This window comes from Mus caroli, unplaced genomic scaffold (assembly GCF_978045245.1).
Source record: "Mus caroli unplaced genomic scaffold, Mus_caroli_1 scaffold_12, whole genome shotgun sequence".
In the NCBI taxonomy this organism is placed as follows: domain Eukaryota; kingdom Metazoa; phylum Chordata; class Mammalia; order Rodentia; family Muridae; genus Mus; species Mus caroli.
The window spans coordinates 7,046,048-7,071,489 of NW_028227267.1; the positions used below are offsets into that span (position 1 = coordinate 7,046,048).

At 43.2% G+C, this 25,442-nt stretch overlaps 1 protein-coding gene across 14 annotated transcripts in view; it reads left to right on the forward strand.

Moving 5' to 3' along the window:
* The window catches only part of Cadps (calcium dependent secretion activator), a 454,319-nt gene extending 433,456 nt beyond the window's left edge, over nt 1-20,863 (forward strand). For 9 of the 14 annotated variants that reach the window (XM_085828361.1, XM_085828362.1, XM_021182628.3 and 6 more), the window contains 2 exons: nt 16,722-16,826; nt 19,591-20,860. In XM_085828361.1, coding sequence (XP_085684487.1) covers nt 16,722-16,826; nt 19,591-19,770 — 285 coding nt within the window. In that variant the 3' untranslated portion in view covers nt 19,771-20,860. Of the gene's footprint in view, nt 1-16,721; nt 16,827-19,590 lie in introns of all 14 variants that reach the window. The other 5 variants (XM_029468976.2, XM_085828366.1, XM_085828364.1 and 2 more) reach the window with 3 other exon arrangements.
* The last annotated feature ends 4,579 nt before the right edge of the window (nt 20,864-25,442 follow it).

Genomic DNA, 25,442 nt, shown 5'->3' on the forward strand with positions numbered 1-25,442 from the left:
CTCCTGGCTGAGGAATCCAAAACCATCTGTAGATATTGAGGGCACCCTGAAAGGTTGAATGTTTATCTTACATAAGGACAATGGTCTGAGGTTTGTGCCTTAGACAGAAATAGGGATGACTGGCACCCCCAGGGTAGAGTTTGGGTAAGAGGTCTGGCAAACCTGTTTGGTTTGGGTTGGGTTTTTTTCCCCCTTTTCCTCCCTCCCAGAAAGGGGCGGGAGGGGGGCGGTTAGAGTCACAGGCAGTGAGAAGTAGCAAGAACAGAATATGGTTTCCTGAGATTAAAAATAAAGCAAGAGGAAAGGGCGCCATTGGAGGCAGAGCCCAGCTGTGTGTGCTGGTGAAAGCACATGTTAACTTCTAAAAAGCACTTTGCACTTCCCTGAGCTACAGTGGCAGAACTTGTTTCCTGGATTCTTTATGCAGGCAGCACCTTAGACACCCAAAGGTCTCCTCCTGGGGCTTTATGCCAAGGAGGACTTCGCCCTACTCTTCCAAGTAAGCATTCTTCCAGCCAGGCTTCTTTTCTAAATCCCAGCTCTCCCTTGGGCTCCGGGACCACCCTCTCAGCCAGCTGCAGTCCTGGTCATCCTTTGTCAATTGCTGTTTGGAAGCCACTGGGCTATCTCTGAGATGAGAAATTACTTCCCCAAAGAGTTTGTGTTCACTAAGTTGACACTGATCTCGTTTTAAAACTGTGGCGGACTTTGGGGAAGTGTTCTGGTTCCAGTTAGAGTTGCAGGGTGCTGATGCCTTTGAACTCAGGGGCTTTGGGAGGTACTTTGGATGGTGTATCCGTGTGCTTTCATCATTTCGCTTAGAAACTAACTGTGTGGTTTGACCTGAACGACTATACTTAGCCGAGACCTGACCTCTTCCCATGTAATCGTATGGAAATTATGTCAATATGCAAGCTGTTTCCTCACAGTGATGATTAAAACCACCTTAGCCCAGACACACGACTCTTTAAAGTTAATGTGAATTTTCCTAAGAACTTTGGCTTTAGCTGACAAAATCTAGTGACTCATGACTATAGAAAGTTTAATATGCAAATAATGAAATTAGCCCTAATGTGATTAACCATCCTTGTTTGAAAAGGACAAAAGTTGGCACCCGGCGTTATCTTTCTGTTCTGTACATGAGTTACAATCCTTATTTTAGAGTATGATTTCTATAATCATTGCTATATGGTATGCAAATTTTCATTTCAGTTGCTGACGTCAATCTGCCTGCAAATTAATGCAGTTAACTCTAAATGCAGTTCGTCTCCATACCTAAGAAGCAATCAGAGGTGTGGGCAGACGCTGGTCGTGAATAATCTGAATTTGGTTTCTGCGCTGAGTCCTTCTAAATCCTTGTGTATGCATAGCAGAGTAGTGTTCGGATAAATTATTCCTACTTCTCACATGGATAAAAGGCAGCAGGATGTGCCACCAAAACTAGAATTTCATTCTCGACATAATTGAGCTTCAAATGATTGAGACTGAATTCAGATTGTAACTATACATTCTCTCTAAACAGTGGGTTCCTTTGAGAGGAAAGAAGCTAAAAGCATGGGGGTCCATTTTCTCAATACATAGTGAGGCCTGTGACTAAATCCCTAACATATCCAGAGAAAAATAGGCCTCAGAAAAAAGGTATTGTTCACAGTGGTCAGTTTGTTAATGCCCAAAGTGCACACCTGCCCTGGAAGACCCAGGTGGCAGATAAGGCCTGGGTAGATGCTGATTGATGTTAATCATGTTGGGCTCATTGTTTATGTGTGGTGAAGTGGGAAGTGGTCTGAACTGAGACCACTCTCCAGGTACATTAGAGAACAGCCCGTTTTCACATAGATAACACCGTTCCATGGTCTGGTCTGTTTGCCAAAAGTGAGGTGTCAGCCTCTGACATTTGCTACAAGAACTTGTCTGAGCAGCACACGCCCCACTGGAGTGTGTCCTGATTTCTCTGTGACAGGTCTTGTTGATCTGCTTGGGGGATGGGTTAGAACAGCTGGTCTGGAGCCAATGTTCTGTCTTGCATTCAGGGTTGTTCCACCATTCAGAATCTTGCTCAATTCCTAAGGCGCTCGGCTGTCTTAGAAGTCATGTGCTCAGAGGCAAGTGCAGAACGGACTGTGGTAGCTCAACCGGATTCTTTTATTTGGGTTGTAGAACTTGGGCACCAATCAGAAGAGACAGTGGAAAGGTTGGGTACCTGGAGTTCAAAAGCTGGGATGATTGTGAAGGAGTCTGCCTTACTCTCCATATAGCCTATGTTAAACAATACCACAAAAGTATAGAAAAAAATAGATCAGCTTAGGGAACCCATGGTCTCTGGGTTCTCTAAGAGTCAGACACAGGACAAATGTAATAAAACTTAAAAGCTAATTTATTACATATCACTTATTGTATTTCCTTTCTTCACAGAGAATGATTACATGTAATTATCACATACTGTATAAATACAAAGAGCAGATTTCAAACTTGCCTACTTCTTGAAGCTGCTAGAATTCATCCAGTTTAATGTACATACGCTGCTTAGGAGAGTCTCTGTCACATGAGTAATCACTAAATGTTTGCTTCCACTTTTGGTAGTTTTACTCGCAATGTAGTTAGGATGTCAGTATGTGCCTTCTCTCCAGGGTGGCTTCATGGCCACACAAATACCCTGAGATATGTTAACTAGTAAGCACTTCATGAAAAGTGGCCCCTTAGGAGAAACCCATTTGGGAAAATACAAAGCTGAACGGCTTTCTTTTCTGTAGGACTTCTCAGACCATTTGGTATGCTGCCTCAGTGAGTCTATATCCCTAGCAGCAGTCAGATGGAAGGTCTGATGTGTGCTGCACCCGCAATACACACTTCCAACCTGGGAAACAGGAAGCAGGAAGTGCATGCTGATGTTACTTTGGTTTCGTTTTATCAAGCTGACAGTTAAATCTCTCTGGTAGTCATTTGTTCTGTCTGCATTTATACTCAAGAATAGGATAAAAATGGTAGCATTTCCCCGGGAATCAGCTCCCATAAGCCTCCTGCCAGACCTGGGACACTATAGCCAGAGACCTAAAGGGAATCCCAAGGGTCCCAGCAGCTGTGTGGCTCTCGCCTTTGATGCACACATATTTTTTTCTCTTTATGGGGTATTGTTCTGTGTCTTCACAGAATGTGTCACACAGTCTCAGATCTGTGGACCTCAAACTGCCTTAGATTCAAAAGGCAGACATTTACCACAATTGGAAACAAGTTCTCATCTGAGGCACAGGAATAGCTTCTGTTTGGAATGTTTGGTCCAAGTATATGACATCGTTGAAATAAAAAAGACACAGTCTTTGGATTATTAGTTCAGCTGGGCTGGGAGCCCTCCGATAAGAGGTCACTGGTGTGAGTTACTATGGTAATTGAGTAGTATCAGCAATAGTTTTACTCTCGTGAGCACTAAAGCACATAATAATAGGCAAACAACAGTGGTTAAAGCAAGCAGGTAGGATTACTGTGTTCTTTTGTCAGAACTATATGATGTCTTGTAGTCAGTTTTAAAGACTTCTCAAGCCCCAAATCCACCCTACTGTCACCTGCTGAGTGATTTTGTATGCTTAATCTCCTGCCCTCAACTCCAGGCTCTTTACTAATTTGAGGCAAATGGGTATTTCTGACATTAAATATGGCAACAAGGAAGCTCTGACCTAGAAAAACCACATTCTGAACACTGAAATATTCTTTTAACAATTTCGTTAAGGCTCCTTTTGAATGATTGGGGAGAGGGTTCCTGGATGTTTCAGCCAGCTAAGGAAAGGAGTAGGGTTTGGGGTTTGTTGTTTGTTTTGGTTTGGTTTTGGGTTTTTTGTTTTTCAGAAGAAGAAAAGAGAAAAGAAAGAAAGAAACTTGCAGCGCATCCCCACTCCCAACTTCCCCCATGAAACTTGTCACTTCGCATCGCCATCCGCTACCCAACAATAATCACTGCGTGCCTATTGCTAATTGCAAGCACAGCTGAGGCCCAGCGGGAAGCCTTTGCACAGTCTCAGGCCTTTATACGAGGCTCAATCTGTTGTATGGCACTTGTTCACACACAAAAAAACTACCAGCAAAGGCAGAAAGAGGCAGAGTCACAGGTTTCTTGTAATCCTTCTGCCTCCCTGCTGACAGCCCAGCCCTAGAAGCATTCCTGGTTTTGTCCTCTTCTTTACAAAATCTGAAGTGACCTTAAGCTACAAGCACGTCAGCTTTTGAATGTTGAGTTGCCGGCTTCTTCAGGTGCATTAGGGAGCAGGGGGGCTACATCTGGCTTCTGCGTGTCTGTTTGCAGCACCCCTGGGGCGAGCTGTGGCTTCCTGTAACATGTAAAATATGAGTGTGAACTCAGGGTTCATGGCAAGGAACAGGAGGTCACGTCTCCATTCAGTTCTAAGTAAAGAGACTGAGATTTGCAGATGTTTTCTCTATGTGTAATGACACCACCCCCTCCCCAAGCCACCGAGCAACTGAGCGCCGTTCTTTGATAAAATGTGCCACAATCAGTGTGCTAGTTGCAGATTTATTCATATCAATTTTTGCAATTTATATATTCAGAGACAAGATTGCTATTTCGGCAACTTTATGTTGGATGTCATAACGTTTGCATCTAGAAAGAGAGGGAAGAAAGAGGTATAGGACTGGGAGGGTGAGCAGAGAAAGAAAAGAAATTAAGTCTGTTCCCGGGCCACCAGCTGGAGTGTTGTCAAGGAGACAGAGTATCACACTGTGGAGGGTCTGTGTCCCCTTTTGCCCAGCAGTCACTTCCTGCCTAGGCTGGGCTCTGGGAGCTTGAGGTCCAGAAGGCCAGTTGATGGCCATGGTGAATGAGTGTGGGTTTGGAACTTTGAGAACAATCTCTGTGGTAAACGAGGCCAACCCCATCTTCCTTGGGAGCATGAACTGGGAGGCCCAAGAAAATCCCTGGTGTGGCCAACATTTGGACTGGCCAGGCCTTTCTGCTCTGCCTTACCACACTCTAATGAATGAGAAATGAGTCTCCTGAAAAATGCATCTCCACCTCAGAACCTTCCTGAAGGAAGACATTGGTAGTGGGGAGGTAATCCCCCTGTGCCTGGGGAGTAAATTCTCCTCAGAGGGCAGTGCTAACTGCCAAGCTGGGTGCACAGACCAATTCAAGGCATTTAAGAAATCCATGATGTTTATTAGTATAAATGTTCCATGCAGGGTTAGTTCTCAGTAAAGGGCAAAAGCTTTGCCTGCCTCTCATTATTAGCCTAATTCTACTTAATTGTTTCCTAAAATAAGGGCTTCCTGAGCACACATTCCAAGCCTTAATAAGTCTGTTGTGGTGAGTGATGCTTGGTGGGGAGGCACTGCCCTTTTGGGTAACCAGGGTCTCAGAGTGCTGACCGAGAGCCGCTTGATCAAACCTGTGCTGGGTAGAGTAAGACTTGGCAGGCAGAAGTACAAGGATGCTGAGATTTTCTGAAAATCTATGAGATGACATGGCACACACTGCAAACAAAGAGAGGAAAGAAAAATGGGTCCTTTTCTGTTGCTTGGTTCCCAATCCTCAATAAGGGTAGCCTTAGATGAAGAGTCTCAGCCTGGGCTTCAGTTACTGCTGTTTCACAGACTTCGAAATGTTGGCCCTGTGGCATGTTTTAAATAGACCAAATAAATGACTGAACAAATGCTACCAGATTTGTTCTTAGTGCTTCACCATCTCAAAATTCAACCTTGAGAAACTGTCTCCATCCTGAGAGTAAATGCCCTGTATTTCTCTTAGATGTATTATTTTCCTTTTGGCAAAGCACAAGAAGGTGTTCCAGCTCCAAACATGTACATGAGTGTCTGGAAGGCGACCCAGTGAATAAGAGCACTTGCTGTACCCAAGTGAAAAGGCAGGCATGGCAGCACACAACTGTAGTACCAGCGCTTGGGAGGAAGAGGGGAAGGAAGATTTCCTGGAGCTTGCTGGCTGCCAGCCTAGCTGAAAACGGCAAGCTGCAGGTCCCGAGTCTCAGGGACTGAGGCAGACACTGAGAGAGGAGGACACCTGATCTCTTCTCTCCTCACAGACATGAGCACCTGTACACACATATCATACACACGCACACAATTATTCAAAAGCGGTCATGTACATTGCTATTATTGAGTTTTCTTAACCAGGTCTCCGTGTGTGTGTTTTAATAGTGAAGTGCATTACACAGAGTACACTATAATAAGTGTTTTGCGCTCCATCGTGTAGTTCCACAGCATGATGTGGATTTGGAACTTTGCCTTGGTTCCTAGGACCCATTTCATCTTTGACAGCTAGAACTGTACACATACGAATGAACCTCCAGTCACAGCCTTCTCTCAGACCCTGCCAACCACCGCCCTACTCTCGGCTTCTAGACCCCTCATCTAAGTGAATCATACAGTGGCTTTTGTGACTAGTGACTGATTTGCTTCACTTTGCATAATGTCCTAAGGGAGCATCCATCTGTGACATCTGACAGGGTCTCCCTCTCCTTCAAGGCTGCAGGAATCAAGCACACTTGGTATCCCCACCCCACCCCCTGACCCACAGTAGGCTGCATCGACCTCTAGGCTATTGTGAATGAAGCTCGCTCTATCACAGGTGCTCAGACATCTCTTTGAGACCTAGCTGTCAGGTTTTTACATCACTACCCAGAAGTGCATTTGCTGAGCTGTCTACCGATCTGTACTAGCGCTTACCCAGCTCGGGGGAAGAGTGGAAGAGTGGTATTTGCATTCTATCTGAAGAAGCATTTGCAACTGAAAATTTCATTTTGAGCCTCTGCTTTCCCATCAGAGGTGTTTTTGTCTTTAAGGAGATATCTAAGAGTTGATGTTTGACATCATTTTCTGATTCAAAGGTGACAAATAATGGCCAGCAATATCACATTTATTAGGAAACAAAACCTAATTTCAGAGCAGTCACATATTCTTACAGATGACCACCCATACCACCTTACTGAGACATAGCAGACAGGGAAGACAAGAAAGAGGTTTTGTGACATGTTGTGTTTTATACATTCTGGTTGATTTGGCAATGACAAAATCATTAATGGTCTAGTGTTGCCTCACTTATATAGTTTACTGAATCTGACAACAGGTTAACCAAACCATGACCACACACACACACACACACACACACACACTTGTATTCTCTCTCTCTCTCTCTCTCTCTCTCTCTCTCTCTCTCTCTCTCTCCCCCCCCGCCCCTTCCCATGAGACAAACATTTACCCACATAAGTTGAGCTTTGAATTCTCTTGCTTAGTTGCTTTCAGGAAGGATTCCTGTGGACTCTGAGCTCTCTTTGTGCTCTCTCTACACAGCTAACACTGATGGGTCTGAGGAGTTTGAAGCAGGCAGTGAAGTTAAGAGTGCTAATTTAAACTCACTCCTCCTTTTAATACTGATGCTAACAAACTACCTACGGTAGGCTATTTCTTTATGCAGTGAGTATAAACAGTTGAAATTTATTCTTGAATAAATTGTAATATCCCTGGCTGACCTGGAACTCACTTGTTCCCAAACTCACCGAGATCCTCCTGCCTCTACCTCCCAAGTTCTGGAATACAAGGTGTGTGTCACCACTCTTGGCACCATGTAGGTGCCTTTAAAGGGAGTCAGAATAATATTGCTCCCAAATACTAAACTCCATATGTAAGATTCTATAGAAAATACAGTAGCAATATGCATTTTTAGAGAATTATTTATTTTGCATCACCCCTTCCTTATGGGGAGATACTGATAGCAAACCAGGAACCAGTTCCTCTCTGCTCCTCTGCTTGAAGCTGTAATGTCAGCCTTCTCAGGAGCCCCACAGCAATGCCTGGTGAATACACGGCTACCTTGAAGAGTCGTGATAAGCTTTGTAAAGGTGCACCAAGGTAGGTTTTTATGCATCCAAACAGTTTCACAAGTGAGGAGGAGGAGACCACAGCCCACCCTCAGTTACAGAGGACACTGAGCATCTGAGGTCAGGCCACTCGTCTGTAACCTCTAACTTGGGTGTCCAATTATAGCTTTATGCTTTTAGCCAAGCGTCCCAAAGCCATGGCTGGGAAATACCCATTCTAAGAGCAGTTGTTTGGGAGGATTGGATCTTGAATTACAGCAACACTCAAGTGTGGCAAAAGACTGCATCTTTCAACAGTGTCCCCACTCCCGAAAGTATTTGGATGATATGCCCTTTTAGAACGTGTTGATTTAGCTTTTGGGGAGCTTTGACAAATCCAAAAACTTGCTATGAACTACATGTAGTCTTTTAGTGTTCTCCCCACTTGGCAGAGATGGCTTGCACAAGCTGGATTTCTTCCTCCTACCCTCTGAATCTTTGATTAAGATCCTGAATAACACCCAAATCCTAGGACTGTTAGACCCAAGCAGCCCACTGTACTGTGGCTTAACAAAGCCATGGGGACTTGGGTAGAATTTAAAGAAAGCCAGGATGATGTGTTTCACAGGTTCTTAAATTACCCAAATTGTAAGGAATAAATATGCATTGAAAACTTCATTGTAAAATATTTTATTACAGTATTTCAATACAGCAATTTAAAAAGGTTGTGGGGGCTTTGTTTTGTTCTAACTAATAATAACTCACTTTTGTCTCAAAAAACACAAAGCAAAGAGCTTAGTCACATAGGCGTGGTCAGGTATCATCTTCCTCTTTGACTCCTTGCCAACAGAAAATGCCATTTCTTCAGTAGATGCTAGGCTGGTTTCTCTTATGCATGGCTGTGCGTGGCTGGAGAAAGGTACTTTCCAGATAAAAGTTCAAAATCCTCCAGATTTTCACTGTGCCGCTCCTGTCTAAAGACACGGGTTGGTTACCAGCTGATCTGTTTATTCAGGCATTCTCAGAAGAAGGGAAAGCTACTCAGAAATCAGCTCTGAACAGCTCCCATTTAGGGTGACTTGGTTTCCTATGTGTCAAGCAGGGTAAGACAGCGCAGCTCACATAAGACTAAGCAAAGCCTAGTCTATCTTGGACCATTGAAAGCTGCCTCCCCAGCACTCTGTAGGGTGTATTCTTTCTCTGTTTCCAGGATGAGGAAACTGAAGCTCGGGGAGATTAATGGGAATTTATCTCAGGGCAGATCTGAAGGGTTGGGACCAAGTGCATTCTGTCAGCAGCCAGGTTGCACTAGGCACCTAGGCCACTTCATTTCACCGAGTCTCACTTCTTGTCACCTTGAGGGTGATGTGAGTGGCAGTAACTTAACTACCATGCTGTTGACAGTTCAGCTCTGATCTGCCCAAGCCTTCGGTGGTTTGCTTGTCTGCATAAATGTCTCAAGTGTGCCTATTCCAAAGGATGTACATGCTTAAAGAAATGAATTTACACCAGAGAGCTATTCTTATTATTACTAAGAGAGAATATACTAGATATATTTGACAATATCACAAGTATTTATTCAAAGGAAATGTGGGAAGATGTGCTTATTAATCCTGGGCCAAATACTATCATTTTTCTGGCTTCCTTTTTACGATACTGAACTAAACATTATCCTCAATTATAGCACAGAGTGGCATGTGTGTGTCTGTATGAATACATATGTGCATGTGTTTTAATAAAAGCCATGTACTACAGTTAACAGAGGATACATCAGTAAAATTTCCTTCAGAGGACAAAAGGAAGCTGGACCTAGTAGTGTATACCTATTATCCCAGATGTTTGAGAGTCTGACTAAGGAGGACCCTAAGATCAAGACCTACGTAGGCCACAGAGAGAGCAGGAAAAGCAACAGCAGGGCTAGGCTTTGTACCGAGCTGGTCTTACCTAGGCTTTGTACCGGGCTGGTCTTACCTAGGCTTTATACCAAGCTGGTCTTATCAGGCTTGGGACTTTTGTGCTGAAAGTGAATCTCCTCTAGTGCATTTTGGCAATGCCTTATCGTTCATGAGGAAAAATAAAGTCCATCTGATATGCAAGAGTTCTATTTTGTTCTCTCTTTCCACTGAGAACTCTATAGTTTGTGACATAGCATTTCCAGGGCTGAACGTTTGTTTAGTGTTATAATTTTGCCAGCTATAAAACTCCTAGCAAAATTCAAGACTGTGTTTTTCTAGTTATATTTCATTTGAAAACAAACTTCCCTGGATGAAGAGCTTCTCCCTGAATAAAGGAAGCTATGCTCATTCAGGCTAAGAAATGGCATTCCTCACACTATCCAGGGTATTCTATTTATTTCTCCTGTGCCAACAGTTGTTCTTCCGACCAGTGCTCTAAAGCCATTGAGTAACTTGCCATGGCAGTATCCCCAGGTCCCCATTATCTGTGCAGCCACTTTCTAAGCTCAAGAAATGGACATTCTTTTTACTCTCAGCCAAGACTGGGCTCCAGTAGAAACAGGCTCAACAGCATTGTCCTAGCCATGCACTTCTAAGAGAGCGTCAGGACTCCACAGCTTGCTGAAAGACACCTGGAACCTAGAACTGACACTGACTCCATGTAGCCAATCCTTACCTTCTTAACAGAATTAAATTGAATAAAAACAATTCATTCTGATATGGTGGGGAAAAAAAACCTTCAAGTTACCTCAACGTTTACTAGTTGTACATCCTTTTTTCATATATATGGGGCTGCTATTAGTTGTTTAATTCAACGATTAAACTGTATCATGCTTGTATATTCTGTGTAGGATCCACACATAGTGGGGGAATCCATGCTCCATAAACATTGACTGTTTTTGCTAACTCTGTGCATGCTCATGGGAATATCTATGTGCATGCCTGGGGTTATATATTCATTATTCTGCACAAAATTGTGCTTTGTTGGCAACAGGTACTAAAGACAAGTATCTGTAAGTCATAGACTCATCTGGTCTGTTAAGGTGTTTGCATAAGTTAAAGAGATAAATGATCTTTGTGTTATGTGAGTGTGTAAATGCTCTTTCAGCCTAGGTACCTGGTTTCTGCCACCATTCGTCTGTGACATGTGGCTCATTCCAGAAACAAGTGTACCACAAACAGCGAAGTCTCTATAGGACAGCAAATGAATTCCAGAATTGAGACAAGAATTAAGACTTATAGCCAGGCATGCCAGTGCTTACTATGTATCCCAGTATCCTAGCATCAGGAGGCAGAGGCAGGAGGATGGCTGCAAGAAAGAGGCCATCCTGGTCTAGCAAGTAGAGGGCAATCAGAAGTACAAGAAGAGACTCTGTCTTTTAAAAAAATTAAAAATTGGAGCTGGAGAGATGGCTCAGTAATTAAGAGCACTGACTGCTCTTCCAGAGGACCTGGGTTCAATTCCCAGAATCTACATGACAGCTCACAACTGTCTGTAATAACAAAATCTGGTACCCTCACAGGCACACATGCAGGCCAAACACCAATGCACATAAAATAAAAATAAATCCATTTTTTAAAAAATTAAAAAATAACAAAATCTGTGTGGCAGCTACAGTGGCAGAACCTCAGCAGATACCACTCCACCATCAGTCTGTATTACTCAATGGGATTAGCCAGCTCTGAGGGAAAGCCTGGTTCCATGAGCTCAGCAGACACCACTCCACCATTAGTCTGTATTACTCAATGGGATTAGCCAGCTCTGAGGGAAAACCTGGTTCCATGAGCTTTACCTTCTTAGGCATCAATTATTCATCTTATCTGTCAATTCTTCAGTTTTTTAGGGCATGAATTTCCCATCCATCCATCCAACCACAGGAGAGACCTAGAGAGAGATGTTGGAGTCTCTTGCCCTTGTGGAGTATAGACCTAGAGAGAGATGGTGGAGTCTCTTGTCCTTGTGGAGTATAGACCTAGAGAGAGATGGTGGAGTCTCTTGTCCTTGTGGAGTATAGACCTAGAGAGAGATGGTGGAGTCTCTTGTCCTTGTGGAGTATAGACCTAGAGAGAGATGGTGGAGTCTCTTGTCCTTGTGGAGTATAGACCTAGAGAGAGATGGTGGAGTCTCTTGTCCTTGTGGAGTATAGACCTAGAGAGAGATGGTGGAGTCTCTTGTCCTTGTGGAGTATAGACCTAGAGAGAGATGGTGGAGTCTCTTGTCCTTGTGGAGTGGAGTGAGGGGAACTAACAATACACTTTTAATATTTGAGACATTCAAAAACTCAAAATTAAGGTAACAAAATCTTTGATGGATATCATGTTTTTCAATGATGTTAGTATGTGATTCTGGTCTCTCGGGACCCTGATCCTGGCCATAACAGCCCATGTTGTAATGGGTACAGGCTACATGGTAGAATTGCCCTAGAGACGTCAGTATGCTTCAGGGCAGCATATGTGGCTTGAGAGATCTGAGTACCAGTGACCTACACTTCTGCTAGAAATGAAGCAAGACAATAACTTTGTTCTACACATTAATAAAGTCTCTGTAAGCGAATGCCATTTTATTGAGCACTTACTATGTGGCACTTGCTCTGGTGGGCACTGTGCATAAATTATCTCCTAATGCTCACGGCAACCTTATGAAGTTGGTACTGGCATTATCCCAAAGAGAGAACCAAAGGTCACAGAGTTAAGCAGTTAATTTGAGGCTATCCAGCTAACAAGTGGCCAAAACAAGCTGATACTGAATCTATGACTACAAGGTGTGAAAAGTCATTCATTCTGGGAGGCCTTTTAAGTAAAGACTTCAACATGAATCAGTGTTAGTTTAAAATGTGCTTTGGGAACCAAAGGTAGTTTCCTAAGTTTAAGTAGAATCACATTGCTTAGAGCTCCCCATATGTTGCTTCAAGGCTTATGCACACAATTCCAGGACCTACAGATCGTTTCTTCCACTGCACAGCTTTCCCAAATAGCTAACCCTCTGCCCCTGTGTTTTGTTATCTTTTAGGTCGAGAGACAGAGATTGAACAGTTGGGGGTGAGGTATAGTAATGATCGGTGGTGGCAGGGGCTGAGGCGAAGGCAGTGGTGGTACCAGCTTTGCTATCTACTAAGTATATGCATGAGTGTGTCACAAGCATTCCTTTAGTTACTCATCAGAAGAATCCTATAAAAGACAAATGAATCCCCACTTTCATCAGTAAACTGAGTCTCTAAGGATGAAAGTGCCCTTACTCAAGGTCTCGAGTTCAGATGTGTCTTAGGACCAGTACTCTTCAATACTGCACGCTAGAAAGCCATGAAGCCGCATCACCGAAAAAACCTGCAGCCCAGGATTTGGAAGGTTGAGGTGGGAAGATCACTTGAGCATGAGATTTGAGGTCAAACAGGACACTTTGAGAAGTATGACACAAATCATGGCTGTGAAGCTGGGTGGTGCAGGCATGTGGTTCTGGTTACTCACACTACACACAAGGTTGCAAATTGAGAGTCTGCTGGCGCGAAGGAGTGAGTTCCAGATCAGCCTGGTCCATTTGGTGAGAGCTTGTCTCATATATAAATTGGTAGTGGGTAGGAAAGAAGAGGAGGAAGAGGAGGCAGGCAATATCCTATTGGCCTTCTAGCCCCTTACCAAATAGAGCCTTGGACTCAGCTGCAGGTAGCCCATGGGTCAGAGCTGAAATGAATATCTTTTTGTGTTCCAGCCTTCCCCAAATGACTACATGGCAGATGTATTTTAAAAGAGTCCAGTCTACAGGCAATTTTCCTTCTCTGGCATGTGCTTAGGATTAAAGTAGCCTTGTTTGGGACGTTTCAAATCAGTAGCCCTAAATTAAGGGACAGCAGATCATGACTATATTCAAAATAGTGAGTGTTGTCAATTCCTAATTCTCCTTCCTCGGACCTAAAGCATATGTTACCACTAGTGCTCAGGTGTTAAAATAGTTCCAGTAGAGTTCTATATGTATGAAAGACAAAATAAAAATAGGGAAAACTCCAGCTGTTTTATACATTTTCTCTTTCAAAGAATCATTACAAATCTGCTGCTGCATTGGGATTGATATAAAACACAGCTCTGGCGAGATCTCTCCTCTGGGACCTGCTTTCCTAATTCATGTGCTATCCCCAGCTAGAGACTTGGAAAGGGATGCAGCCACTCACCTCTCATAACCCACAGATAGGGGAGACTGCATCTATTTCAGCACAGTTCCCATGCTGGAGATTCCCACTTCCTGTATGATACTGAAAAGTCGTTACCCATCTCTGGGCCTTTGTTTCCTCCTTTCCAATGGCTAGGAAGAGTCCCCTCACCCCCTAACATTTTAAAGTTCTAAAAGGCAATACCTACTTCTTTCTCCCTGATATCTAAATGCCTTTTGACGCCCATGCTGGAGAACCAAGTTAGCACTGGCTGGGCCTCATCTAAAAGTGCCTCTGATTCCATCTACTGAGCATAAGGTTTGGAAAGAACTCATTTTCTCCCTTTTGCCTCTTTGAATGTGTAGCCAATGGGGCATCATACATTTTTTTACACTTCTCCTGCTAGATGTGAGATTCAGGAGAAGATTGGATGTTGCAGGGTGTTCTTGCTTCTGGGATGGGAATGTGCTTCGAAGCATTGATCGCTTCTGTATGCGCACCCTCCCTCGCCTTCCTCAAGGTGCAGGACTGTTGACCTTTTTATCTGTATTTTTAATTCTTATTTATTTATTTTGCTATTTTAAAGCCATTTATGAGAGTGAGAACTTCCTATGTAAAATGGAAGGGGGTGCTATATTTTTTCCATGAAAGGTGGCACGTCTCTCAGTGAAGAGAAAAAGGCAGGATGCACCAGGCTTGCTGGCAGTGATAGAAGCCAGCGCCGGTTTGCCTGTTGTCACAGCCAAAGAAAAATGCCACCTCTGCCTAGAAGCCAGAGTGCCACACTTCCCTTTTGTGTCCCAGACATGTATCCATCACAGGGCTCTCAGCACGTATATTTGGACATGTAGTCACTTGAGCTGTTTGAAGGTCACCCTCCTACCTCTGGAAGGACAGATAAGGACAAATTATTCCTAGAGTAAAGCGGATTACATGTCAGATACAGAGAGTGAGTTTAAGTTTGAGGCCTAGGGGAACCCAGGAGAGCCCCTAGCTGCTGAAGCAGTTTAAAGCCACATGCTCACCTGTGATCCAATTCTTGTCCCAGAGCTGCTTAACAAACCCAGATGCAGTGGCAGCAAATGAAGAATCCAAAGGCAGGAGGTGCCAAAAACACCCTCCACACACAACCACCACTACCCCTCCCTAAAAGCAAAGTTTCAGAAAAAAAACGTTCTCACCCCTAGAGGGAAAACCTGTCCATGCCTGAAGCAGCTTGACCCTACCAATCAAATACCCTCTAGAGACTGAACTGCCCATCTCAGCAAGAAATCCCCACCCCCAGCCGCCTGCTCCCCGAGGAGGGACAGAAGGTTCTTACAACTGACAGTTTCTCCTCCATGATCTTTAAAAGAGCAGGAGCTGGCTGTGAGGCTGCACGCTGCCTCCGTTGGGGTAGCGTGGTCCCTGTTGCGGCTGGGCTCCAAGGAGAGCCATGCTTGGCTCTGATGAGGAAGGAGCCTAGATAAGAAAGATGCAAAGAGGGCTTCTATACGCCATGGCTGCGACTCTGTAGTTTCTTGCAAGGTGAAACTTGGCAGTTCTACCTTGCAAGTAAAACCCCAAATTAATTTTTTTTAAAGAAATTAAGTCAGAAACAAGGCTTCAGAAAAACTGTGAGTGTTAGGCATAAACTGATTTTGGATGATCTTTAGGTGAGAAAGGGTGGAGCTACCATCAGAAACATGTTTTTATTTATGCTTTTTGAATCCCCACTGGTGTGCGATGTGTGTGTGCCTGTGTGTGGTGGTGAGTGTGAGTGTATGCATCGCCTCCGTTCTCTGCCTTCTCTTTTATCTTCATCTTATTTTCTGCATCTTTCCTGTGCACAGTTCATATAGATGTCACACAAATAAGTGTATAGGTCCATCCACACCTTTTCATTTTATTTGTAAATTGTTTGGTATAAGCGGCAGAGCGTAATGAAACCTGGTGAAGTTTAAAAGATTAGATTTTTTTTCATACTGACACTTCATAACACTGTTCATATGTCTCTGAGTGAGATTTATGAATATATGAGCAGTACTGCAAAATTATACTGCACCAGAGACTTCCTGCACCACAGGGGTGGCAGTCTAAAGTGACACAGCTTCAAGCATTTTTCACAGACAAGAAGCAAAATTTAACCCCCATAAGGGGAAGTATGATTTCAACAGCTTGAAATGAGCTCATTTGTAGATAGTTTTTTTTCCCCTCTTATATTCCATATTTTTTTCTGCTAAGATTAAAACAGATTGCACAGCTAATGCAAGGGCACTTAAACGCTGCCCAGAACAGTTTGGCCCTTAAAGAGAAAGCCTCATTTGCTGTCCATATTAGGAATGCCCCAGTCAGACAAATGGTTATAAATTCCACCCCTCAGTTCCTTAGACTCTCCACCTGGTTCTCTGAATTGCACATGGGGGTGGGAGGGTCATTCTCAAAGGTTAGGTGACAACGAGGGCATCCCTGTCCCTCTTCTGGCCCTGGAGATAATGCATTAGGAAATGGACAGAGCCTCAAGTCACACCCTAGTGAAGTGGACCAGTTCAGACAAGAATCAGGAGCACAAGAGACAGTCTTCAGACATGGACCCCATGTATGCTGTGTGTAGTACAAGAGTCCCAGGTTCCATCCCCAGTCCACACTGCCCTAGTGTGGACTGAGCCAGCACCTCATTTGTGTGAGTGGACAGTCTCTGTGCTCTCCAGTTCTCTTTAACCTTCTTCTCTCCTCCAGAACCAAACAGGTGCTCAGATGGGACCTGTTCCCTCCCTGCCCTCTAGTTGCTCCATGACGCAGGGACTGGAGAACTCTTGTCTCTTTTTCAGCAATGGTACAACAGCTCCATGAACATCATCTGCACCTGGCTGACCGACAGGATGGACCTGCAGCTCCACATTTACCAGCTGAAAACCCTGATCAGGATGGTAAAGGTAAGAGGCCAATGGCGGCAGTCCGTCCTCTGGCGAGTAGCTAACTGAGACCCATGCCACTGGCCAGCTGCAGAATGTCCAGACCACACAAACCCCTGTCTGCATACACAACAGGATGATTTCTAAGACGGCATTGCAGTTAATTTCTGACTGAGACATTAACCAACGGCAAGCTTAGACTTTAAAGGGAGGGGTGGGCACTGGTATCTTTGTCTATAAAGGAAAACTATTGTATACGTTTGCCACACACAAAATGTCACGGAGACTCTTGTGCCTTCGAATTGCACTTTTGAAAGCTTGCTTTGGGCACCATTATGTTAACTGCATAAATCACCAATTTCATTTATGGTTTAATTAAATAAAATTTTGCCACAATTAATTTCATGGAAATATTTACCCCCAGCTATTTCTAAACATGCTCTGTGATCATTATCAGAATGCAAATCAATATTGTTCTCATAGTTAATTGAAGTGGTTTCTCTTACAATGCCTGTACACAATCAAACGTAAAGAATCACAAAGGTGAGATAACATACCCTGGGAGGAGCTCTTTCCCCTGTTCTTATGTGTGTGCTGTGGACTAATGATAATTATTTCAGCGTGAAATCGCAGTGGTTTACATGAAATAATAAGATCACAGAAGGGGGTAAATACGTTTTTTGATCATTTCAGTTTCCATTTGATGCCTCACCATAGAGCGTTTTTAAAAATGTTCATATGCAAAACTCCTATTCAACACACAGAAATCTCCATTAAAATATTTTACTAATAAGCATAGCTGAATTCTCTTAACAGTTTGCCAAAAATCTCCCCTACCCTGCTTCTAGGCCTCCTTTGGATTCGTCCCATCCCCCTGAAGGTGCTCCTATATCCCAGTGCTGACTAAAACCCAATTACCATTTCATTGTGTGTAATTAAGGAGTTATTATCATTTGCATTTGATCCCACAAAGCCTCCACCCAGCAGAAGGTTATAGCCAGTGTGTAGCTGCAGCTATTGTAAAAGAAATATCTGCACTTGAATGGCACACTCAGCTTAATTTTCTTGGTTTTTTTTTTTTTAAGTCAGTTTCTTAAGGCAAGTTCACTAAGCACTGCCAGCCCCTCTGAGTTCCTTTTCCTGGTATAAATATTTCCTTTCTTCTTTTCTTTTCCTAATGTGTGTAGCACATAGGAGATGATTTCTATTTGACCTTTATCTGACCAGGTAGACATAAAAAGAAAAACATCACAACTTAGTATTTTCAGGTTATCTTTTCATAACTGTTTTCATAACAGATCCGTGTCAAAAACTAGGAATATTTGAAGGTAAAAATATGTAAGAGAGGAGGCTTGATTTTTGCCATCTGCCAAAAAAAAACAAACATATCCGCAGTCCCGGGCCACAGAAAGAGTTTTCACTTTCTCCAGAATGATGCTCATCTTTACTACGTCCTCCCAGTGGGCTGAGCCAGAGTCCTCCAGCAACCACGCAGGGCAAATTCCCATGGGTTTCCAACTTTCTTTTCTGCCTCAATAGACACTCCATTCGTTCATTCATTCATTCATTCATACATACATACATTCCGCATCCAGAAAGCTGTACTCCTTCACCCGAACCTAGGTAGAGGTTAACTGAGCTCTCCTTAATACTAACAAGGGAAGGGTTCAAATCTGAGTACCATTCAAATCCAAGGGCTTCATAGAACCACACTGCATTCACTGATAAACTCCCCAGTCACTGTAACCTGTGACTTTAAAAGTGGATTGACCTATTGATCCTGTATCTGCATTAGAGGAGCTATTAAAAATACAGCTAATGTGATGTTGAGATACATTACCATTCTGCCCTCACCCCTTTATTAAGTTTCCTGTGTCAGCAGGTGAAAGAGAGTGGAGACTTAGCCTCTGGAATGATAGGCAGTGTGATGAAGAAGCTCATAGTTAGAAAGACCATAACAAAAACGAACTAGACAGAGCCAGATGCTTCTGCTCATGTTCAATTGGTGCCAAGGAGGCTCCAGGAAATAGTCCTTAGTTACCTAAGGAAATCCGAGAGAAATGGCCCAAAGGAACAAAGGGGCTTGTGATACTGCAATACCAAACTTTATTCTCAAAAAGGAGCCAGGTTTCTTCCCTGAGAACATAAAGTTGTGAACGAAATGGATACAGATATTTCCCAAGGAGATGAGGTCTGAGTCACATGCCTGCAACATATTGATGAGGCATTAGCGTTCCATCTTGTCCATCATCGTGGCTGCTTGTAATAGGTTTCATATACCAACATGCATATGTCTATCTTGTGGATGAGACAGAGGGACGTGGCTCACACAATTATAACAGGCAAAAATCCTAAAGATTAGACTGCAACAGAAATCACAAAATACCATAATCACTTGATTCATTCCTTATGTGTATGTTAGGGCCCTTTATCCTGTCGATCATATTGTTATAATAACCTAAGAGAAAGAAGTAGACCGGGGGAGGAGACAAACAACCATGGAACATTTCCCTTTGTGGAGCTGAATAAAACACAAGCTTCTGTTCTTTGCTTTGTCTCATCTAATACAGTTTATCCTGCCACGGTTTCTCATTTTCTGTCATTTGGTTGAGTCTCGGTTCTCAGTCCAAGAGAAATCTGAATGAAGCGGCTTTTACTTTTCGGTTCATAAAATGTGACACTTAACTGAAAGCCAGGACTCTCGCACTTGTGCTTGCTTTGCAGCCTCTCCCTCCTCACCTCAGGGATGAGATCATTCTTACCTCTTTATCTTTTGTTTCCATAGAAAACCTATAGAGATTTCCGATTGCAAGGGGTCCTGGATTCCACCTTAAATAGCAAGACCTATGAGACCATCCGAAACCGTCTCACTGTGGAGGAAGCTACAGCGTCAGTGAGTGAGGGTGGGGGCTTACAAGGTATCAGCATGAAGGACAGCGATGAGGAAGATGAAGAAGATGATTAGACCATTCTCTGGGTCCAAGAGTCCATTGGGATGGAGTCCTGTAATCAATGCATGTCTTTAGTCTGTTAGTTAACCCCATTAGGTAATTTTCTGTCAACCACCATCCCCATGAGATGTTTACCAATACAATTACCATTTTAGCTGCGTGGTACCAAGATTAGCAAATGGTTTCCTGATTTCTGTGTCTATATGTTTACAAGCAATATGGAACACCATTCTTAAACACTGTTCATGGAAAGAATACATAGTTCAGCTGCTAGGTGTGTCCCTTTTGTTAGCAGAACAAAATGATGCTTCATCCTGTACTACATATACACGGATTGGAAGTGAACATGGGAGCAAGTGTGTTTCCATGTCTCTGTTTCATGTATGTGGGTACCAGGTATTTAAATTAGTACATAAATTAATTTAAGTGCATAGAGCTGCTTGGTTTTGGTCTCCGTTTTATTCTTGTTTTATGAGAAGGGGGAAAGGCATGGTCCCAACAACCAACTTTAGCTTTTCTCATCCCCTAACACTAAAAGCAATGGACCACTTGTGTCCCAGCAAACCCAGCTTTGCATTTATCCATGTAGTTTAGTTCCCCCTACCAAAAAAGTTACATATCAATGAATTAATTATTTTCATTGTCATAGCAAGGGGGCCACGTGACCAGGACGTAGCATCAAGTAAGGTTCGGACCAACTGTCTTCTGTGAAAGTTTATCCTAGTAAATGTCACATTGTGCTTTTCTGTTTCACTAACTGTATATGTAAAAAAACTTATTGAAATGAAAACCCTAGACTACAAATGTATTTATAATAAGATATGGATATTTCCTTCAGTAGACTGTAACCATAACTTCAATTATTTTGTTCCACACTGTTTTTTATATCTGTCATGTACATTGCACTTTGATCTGTAACTGAGCGACCCTGGGGTCTGCTATAGAGCTGTTTCTTTCTGTGGAAAGTAGTGGATCCATCTTGCTTTTTGCCTTATATAAAAGCCTACAGTTGTAAAAGTGTGGGAAACTGTGGCTCCTCAATAAATAATTATTCAAATGTCCTAAGAATGTGTGTATGAGCCCATCTTCTTCCATCTCCTTTGAAAGTCCACTGAAGTATAAGAGGCAGGAAGAAATGGGGGGAGAGAGAGGGTAAGAGGGAATTTTCTAGAGCATTCTTGACACTGTTGTCCAAGAGAGACCGCCTAGAATTCCATTAATTCACATTCCACTAATTCAGGATCTGATGTTGGGCATATTATGCTTTGCATCTGAGGATAAATAAGGGTTTGCTAAGCAAGTGAGTAGTGTAAACGAGAGGAATGTTTCTCCTGTATGGAGAGAAGGCCAACAAACTGTTTTTAAGCACTACTTTAACAGCAGTGTTTGCATTCAAACAAAGTGTGTGCCAATTATATATGATTCTTATGTATTTGTTAAAGCCTTTTCCTTCAAGATTCTCTAAGACATGGAGTATTCTCCTCCATCCCCAGCTCCTGTCAACAATATAATCACCTGAGTTTGAAAGAAATTAAATGTGTCCCCTTGCTTTCTTTATTTGTGTCTGTCACAAATGAGGCCGACCTCTCTTTGGGACTAAGACTTAGAGGAAATGACTGCTTTTCCAAGGAAACCGGGTAGAATGATTGCCAGTTGTTCTCAACAGAGCAGCTCTCCAGAGGACACACTCCCACTGTTTACTTCTTCAGATCTGCAGGAACAAGGCCTTCCTGCTCTTGCCGAGTGTACAAGAACTCTCATTACTGACCAGTGAGGTGTTTTCCATAATTTACCTCACTTAAGTCTCTTAACAAATATGAGTTGAGCACTGTTGTTATCCTCATTATAAATGAAGAAATTAAGATCAAAGGGCATGTGGGCCAGATGTGGCAGATCACACATCTGATCCCAGCAATTGGGATTCAGAAGTAGGAAAACCAGGAGATCAAGGCCACCCTCAGCTCCACACTGAAATGAAGGCTATCCTAGGCAGCATGAGACCCTGCCGCAACATCACCCCACCCCAAAGAAGCACAAAGGACCAGCGAATTTACCCAAAGATACAGAGTTCGGTCAGTAGGAATAGGCAGGCCATGATTTCAGACAATGTTTTTGTTATATTCAGGATTGCAAAACTACAAAACATTTTATGAAAGAACTATTGACAAAGCTAAAATGTGAAAAGTAAAGAGGAAGTATCCTGGCATTTAAAACTAGGGGTGCAGGGGTGCTGCTAAGGATCACTGAAGAGGAACTGTGAATAGCACAGGGTATGAAGAGGGCTGGGCTAGAAAGGACTGTCCCTCCAAAGTCATGGGTCAAATGAAAAATAAAACTCCTTCTCAAAGAGCAGGAAGAACACTGTTAAAAGTGTCCCCCAGCTTAGCAGTGTAGAGAGAGGGTGTGGGGCAGAAAATGGCACAAGAAGAGACCAGACATAAAACACTAGCCAAGTTTAGCCCTCAGGTTACCCCTGCCACAAGCACAGATCAAGGGAAAGAGCTCCAGTGGGTTGAGTCCTCTCCTTCTCCTTTAAAACAAACACACAGAAGAAAATAAATCCTAAAATGCAGCTCAGTCATCTATCCCAGCATGAACACATTCACAAAACACATAGAAAGATTCAAGCAAGAAGTTGAAAGCACCTCACAGTCCATGACAAGACCCTGACCCACTGCCACCCTCCACCTCTCACTGACCAAAGGGGACCCACCCTGATTCCTAATGTGCAGAAAGACTTTTCTATTCTAACCTTTTATGGAATCACAGGCAGAGGACACATTTGCTCACATATAGACCTTCCATTGCTGAGATAGCTGTGGGTCATTTTATCACCACATGGCATTCTGATATATGAATATGCCACAATGGATTTATCCATGTCAAACTGTCATTTTTCCATGGAGGGTGGTCCTAAGGATTGCTGCTGTAAAGTCCATTACATAGCCTCTGGGGTAGTTGTTGGGCCACAGGGCAAACATATGCTTATTTTTGAAAGAGGCTTCGAGCTTTCACCCCCACCAACAGTGTGTCAATATCCCTATCCTTCTCCTTGGCAAGGCTAAGTATATCAGTATATGATCCTTCAACATTCTGTTGAGTGAGGTTTAGTGGTTCAAAACACTGGCTTATAAAAATGGAGTTGATTTATTGGTGATTTAGTTAGCCTCTTTCATGCAGTGTAAGTTTGAGTCTTTCCTTTTATAAAAGGTGAAAATTCTAGAATCAAGTGAAGGCTGTGGAGATAAAGGAGATGTCAAGGAGTGATTAAGTTGATGGAAAAGCAGTCCTTCTCCTACCACAATACACACAGCATGAGCCCACTCTGCTCATTCCCACTGCTGAAACCACCTCAACTCTAACCCATTTCCTCTTATCAGTTGGGGGAATCTTTGGAAAAGGCAAGTGTGGTCTGGGACCTCCCCTATTTAAAGTTCCCAATCACCTCCGACCTTCTTCTCAGAACTCAAACCCCTTAAAGTAGCACACAAAGCCACATCAGAGGGAGCCTCTCCCACAGCCTGTTAGCCCTGCTACTCTCTGGGATGGCCCACCCTTGCCACCTCTCACTGCCACTCTGAACCTTCTTCCCACCCAGGCTCCCACCCAGTGATGTTTCTTCTCATCGTTCAACCCTCAGCTAAATTAGAGCTTCCCAAGAAAGCCTTTCCAAACTCATCTCCAGTGTGAATCCTTACTGCGGCTCTTCACCCTCTGCTGCTCTCTCCTGGTAGTGCCCTGGCTACTCCTGAGTAGGTTATATACCTTCCTGTGTGTCTCCTAGCTTCTCCACTTCTGGAAGATTTGTCTGTACCAGATTCCCTACTCTAGCTCCAGTGACACTGTAAGCAGAGACTATTGAACAAAGCGGGAAAGGATACAGATAGAGAGGACCTGCTTGCTCTTCTCTTAGAATCCTTGGGTGGTAGGAATCTTCCAATGCTTCTTTTGAGTAAATAGTTCAAGACTCAGAGGAGGGAGAAGGAAACTGAGGCTCATAGAAGAGGTACAGCTTGAAGAGCAGTTTGGGGGTGGGCAGGAGAAGACACAGCTAGGGAGCAGGGTAATAAGCCAATGGACGGTTGTTCTACAGAGATGAGCTCCCAGAACTCATGGCGAACTCATGGCTGCCACTCAGCAAATACCTGTTTAGTCAAAGCATTAAGAGCCTTGCTCCCAGCCCTGACTAGGACATCTGTATAGCACCATATTTCCCACATTACTCAAGGAACACACCAAAGGCGGGAATAGAAACATTGCATGGGATAGAGGTCAGGGGTGACTGCTGTGAAATATTGTCTTCTGAACATGGCATGGCTATTGCCCTCAGGAACTCAAGTAGGTATGGTTGCATGCTTAAGACTTACACAAGATCAAGCCAGTCAACACTCCACTGTGAACAGGAGAGGGGTGCACAAGATCCTACCTCTGATCAAGGAGCTTTTCAAAGTCTATAGCTGCTTCTGGAGGAAAAGTCCATTTTCTTCAGTGTTTTGGTCCATGGTAGGTTTCCTGTGCTCCAGTAGATGGCCCTACATCCATGTGCATATAGACAGCATTATATTAACTCCATGTGCTATAAAGGAAGAAGATAAAGAGGAGAAGGAGGAGGAGAGAATAAAAACCGGCCAAGAAAGAAGACATGGAAATTTGGAAATAGGGTGTGACTGGGTTCTGGAATGAGTTAGAGGAGGAGAATGGAAGATGGATATGGTCTAAACACAATGTTTTCATGAAATTACCAAAAAGTGTATAATTTTTAAAATATGCTTAATGGTTTAAGGGCTCCTGCCTCATGGAAAGGTGTATGTAGGAGCTTGGGATGCACTGTGTTGAGAAGAGGAGATTAAGGTGTTTAGCATCCTTTAATTTGGATTTGTTGATCTAGGTCACCAACAGCTAAGCAGTGCTTTTAATTTTTTTCACACTTATGTTTATAAAATAGAGGACTAGAGAGATAACCCAATCTGTAAAGTCCTTGCCTTGCACATGCAATGAACTGGAGTACACTCCCAACACCAGGTATGATGGCACATTCTTATAATGCCAGTGCTAGGGGTGGGGGTAGAAATAGGTCAGTCCTTGGGACTTACTGGCCAAACAAGTTAACCTCAAAGCCAGTGAAAGACCTTAAGTCAGAAAACAAGGTGGGGACTGAGAAGATCATCATTAAACCACTCTCCATGTGAAAATGAAAGTGAAGTTTCTCATTCAGGTGGAAATTCTGGTGTTCTCAAGATGTGCAAGGGGACACAGAGCAAGTTGGCTGGCAAGACTAGGGATATTACTGAGTTCCATATCCAATTGAGAGGCCTTGCCTCAATAAATAATATGAAAGAGATCAAGGAAGACTCAACATCAATTGTGGTCCAATACACACACACACACACACACACACACACACACACACTCATATACACACACTCGCACAGAGACACACATATGAGACCACATGTGTGAATATACATACCACATATACATACACTTAAGACAAAAAAAAAAAAACCACAATAACAAATACAAAGTAGATGGCACATAAGAAAACAATGGGCTCTACATGCACTCACACACACAAATATGAGTGCACATACAAACACACACATACATACACAAGGGGGGAGAGAGAGAGAGAGAGAGAGAGAGAGAGAGAGAGCAAATAGAACAGAATTACATGAAGAAAAAAATC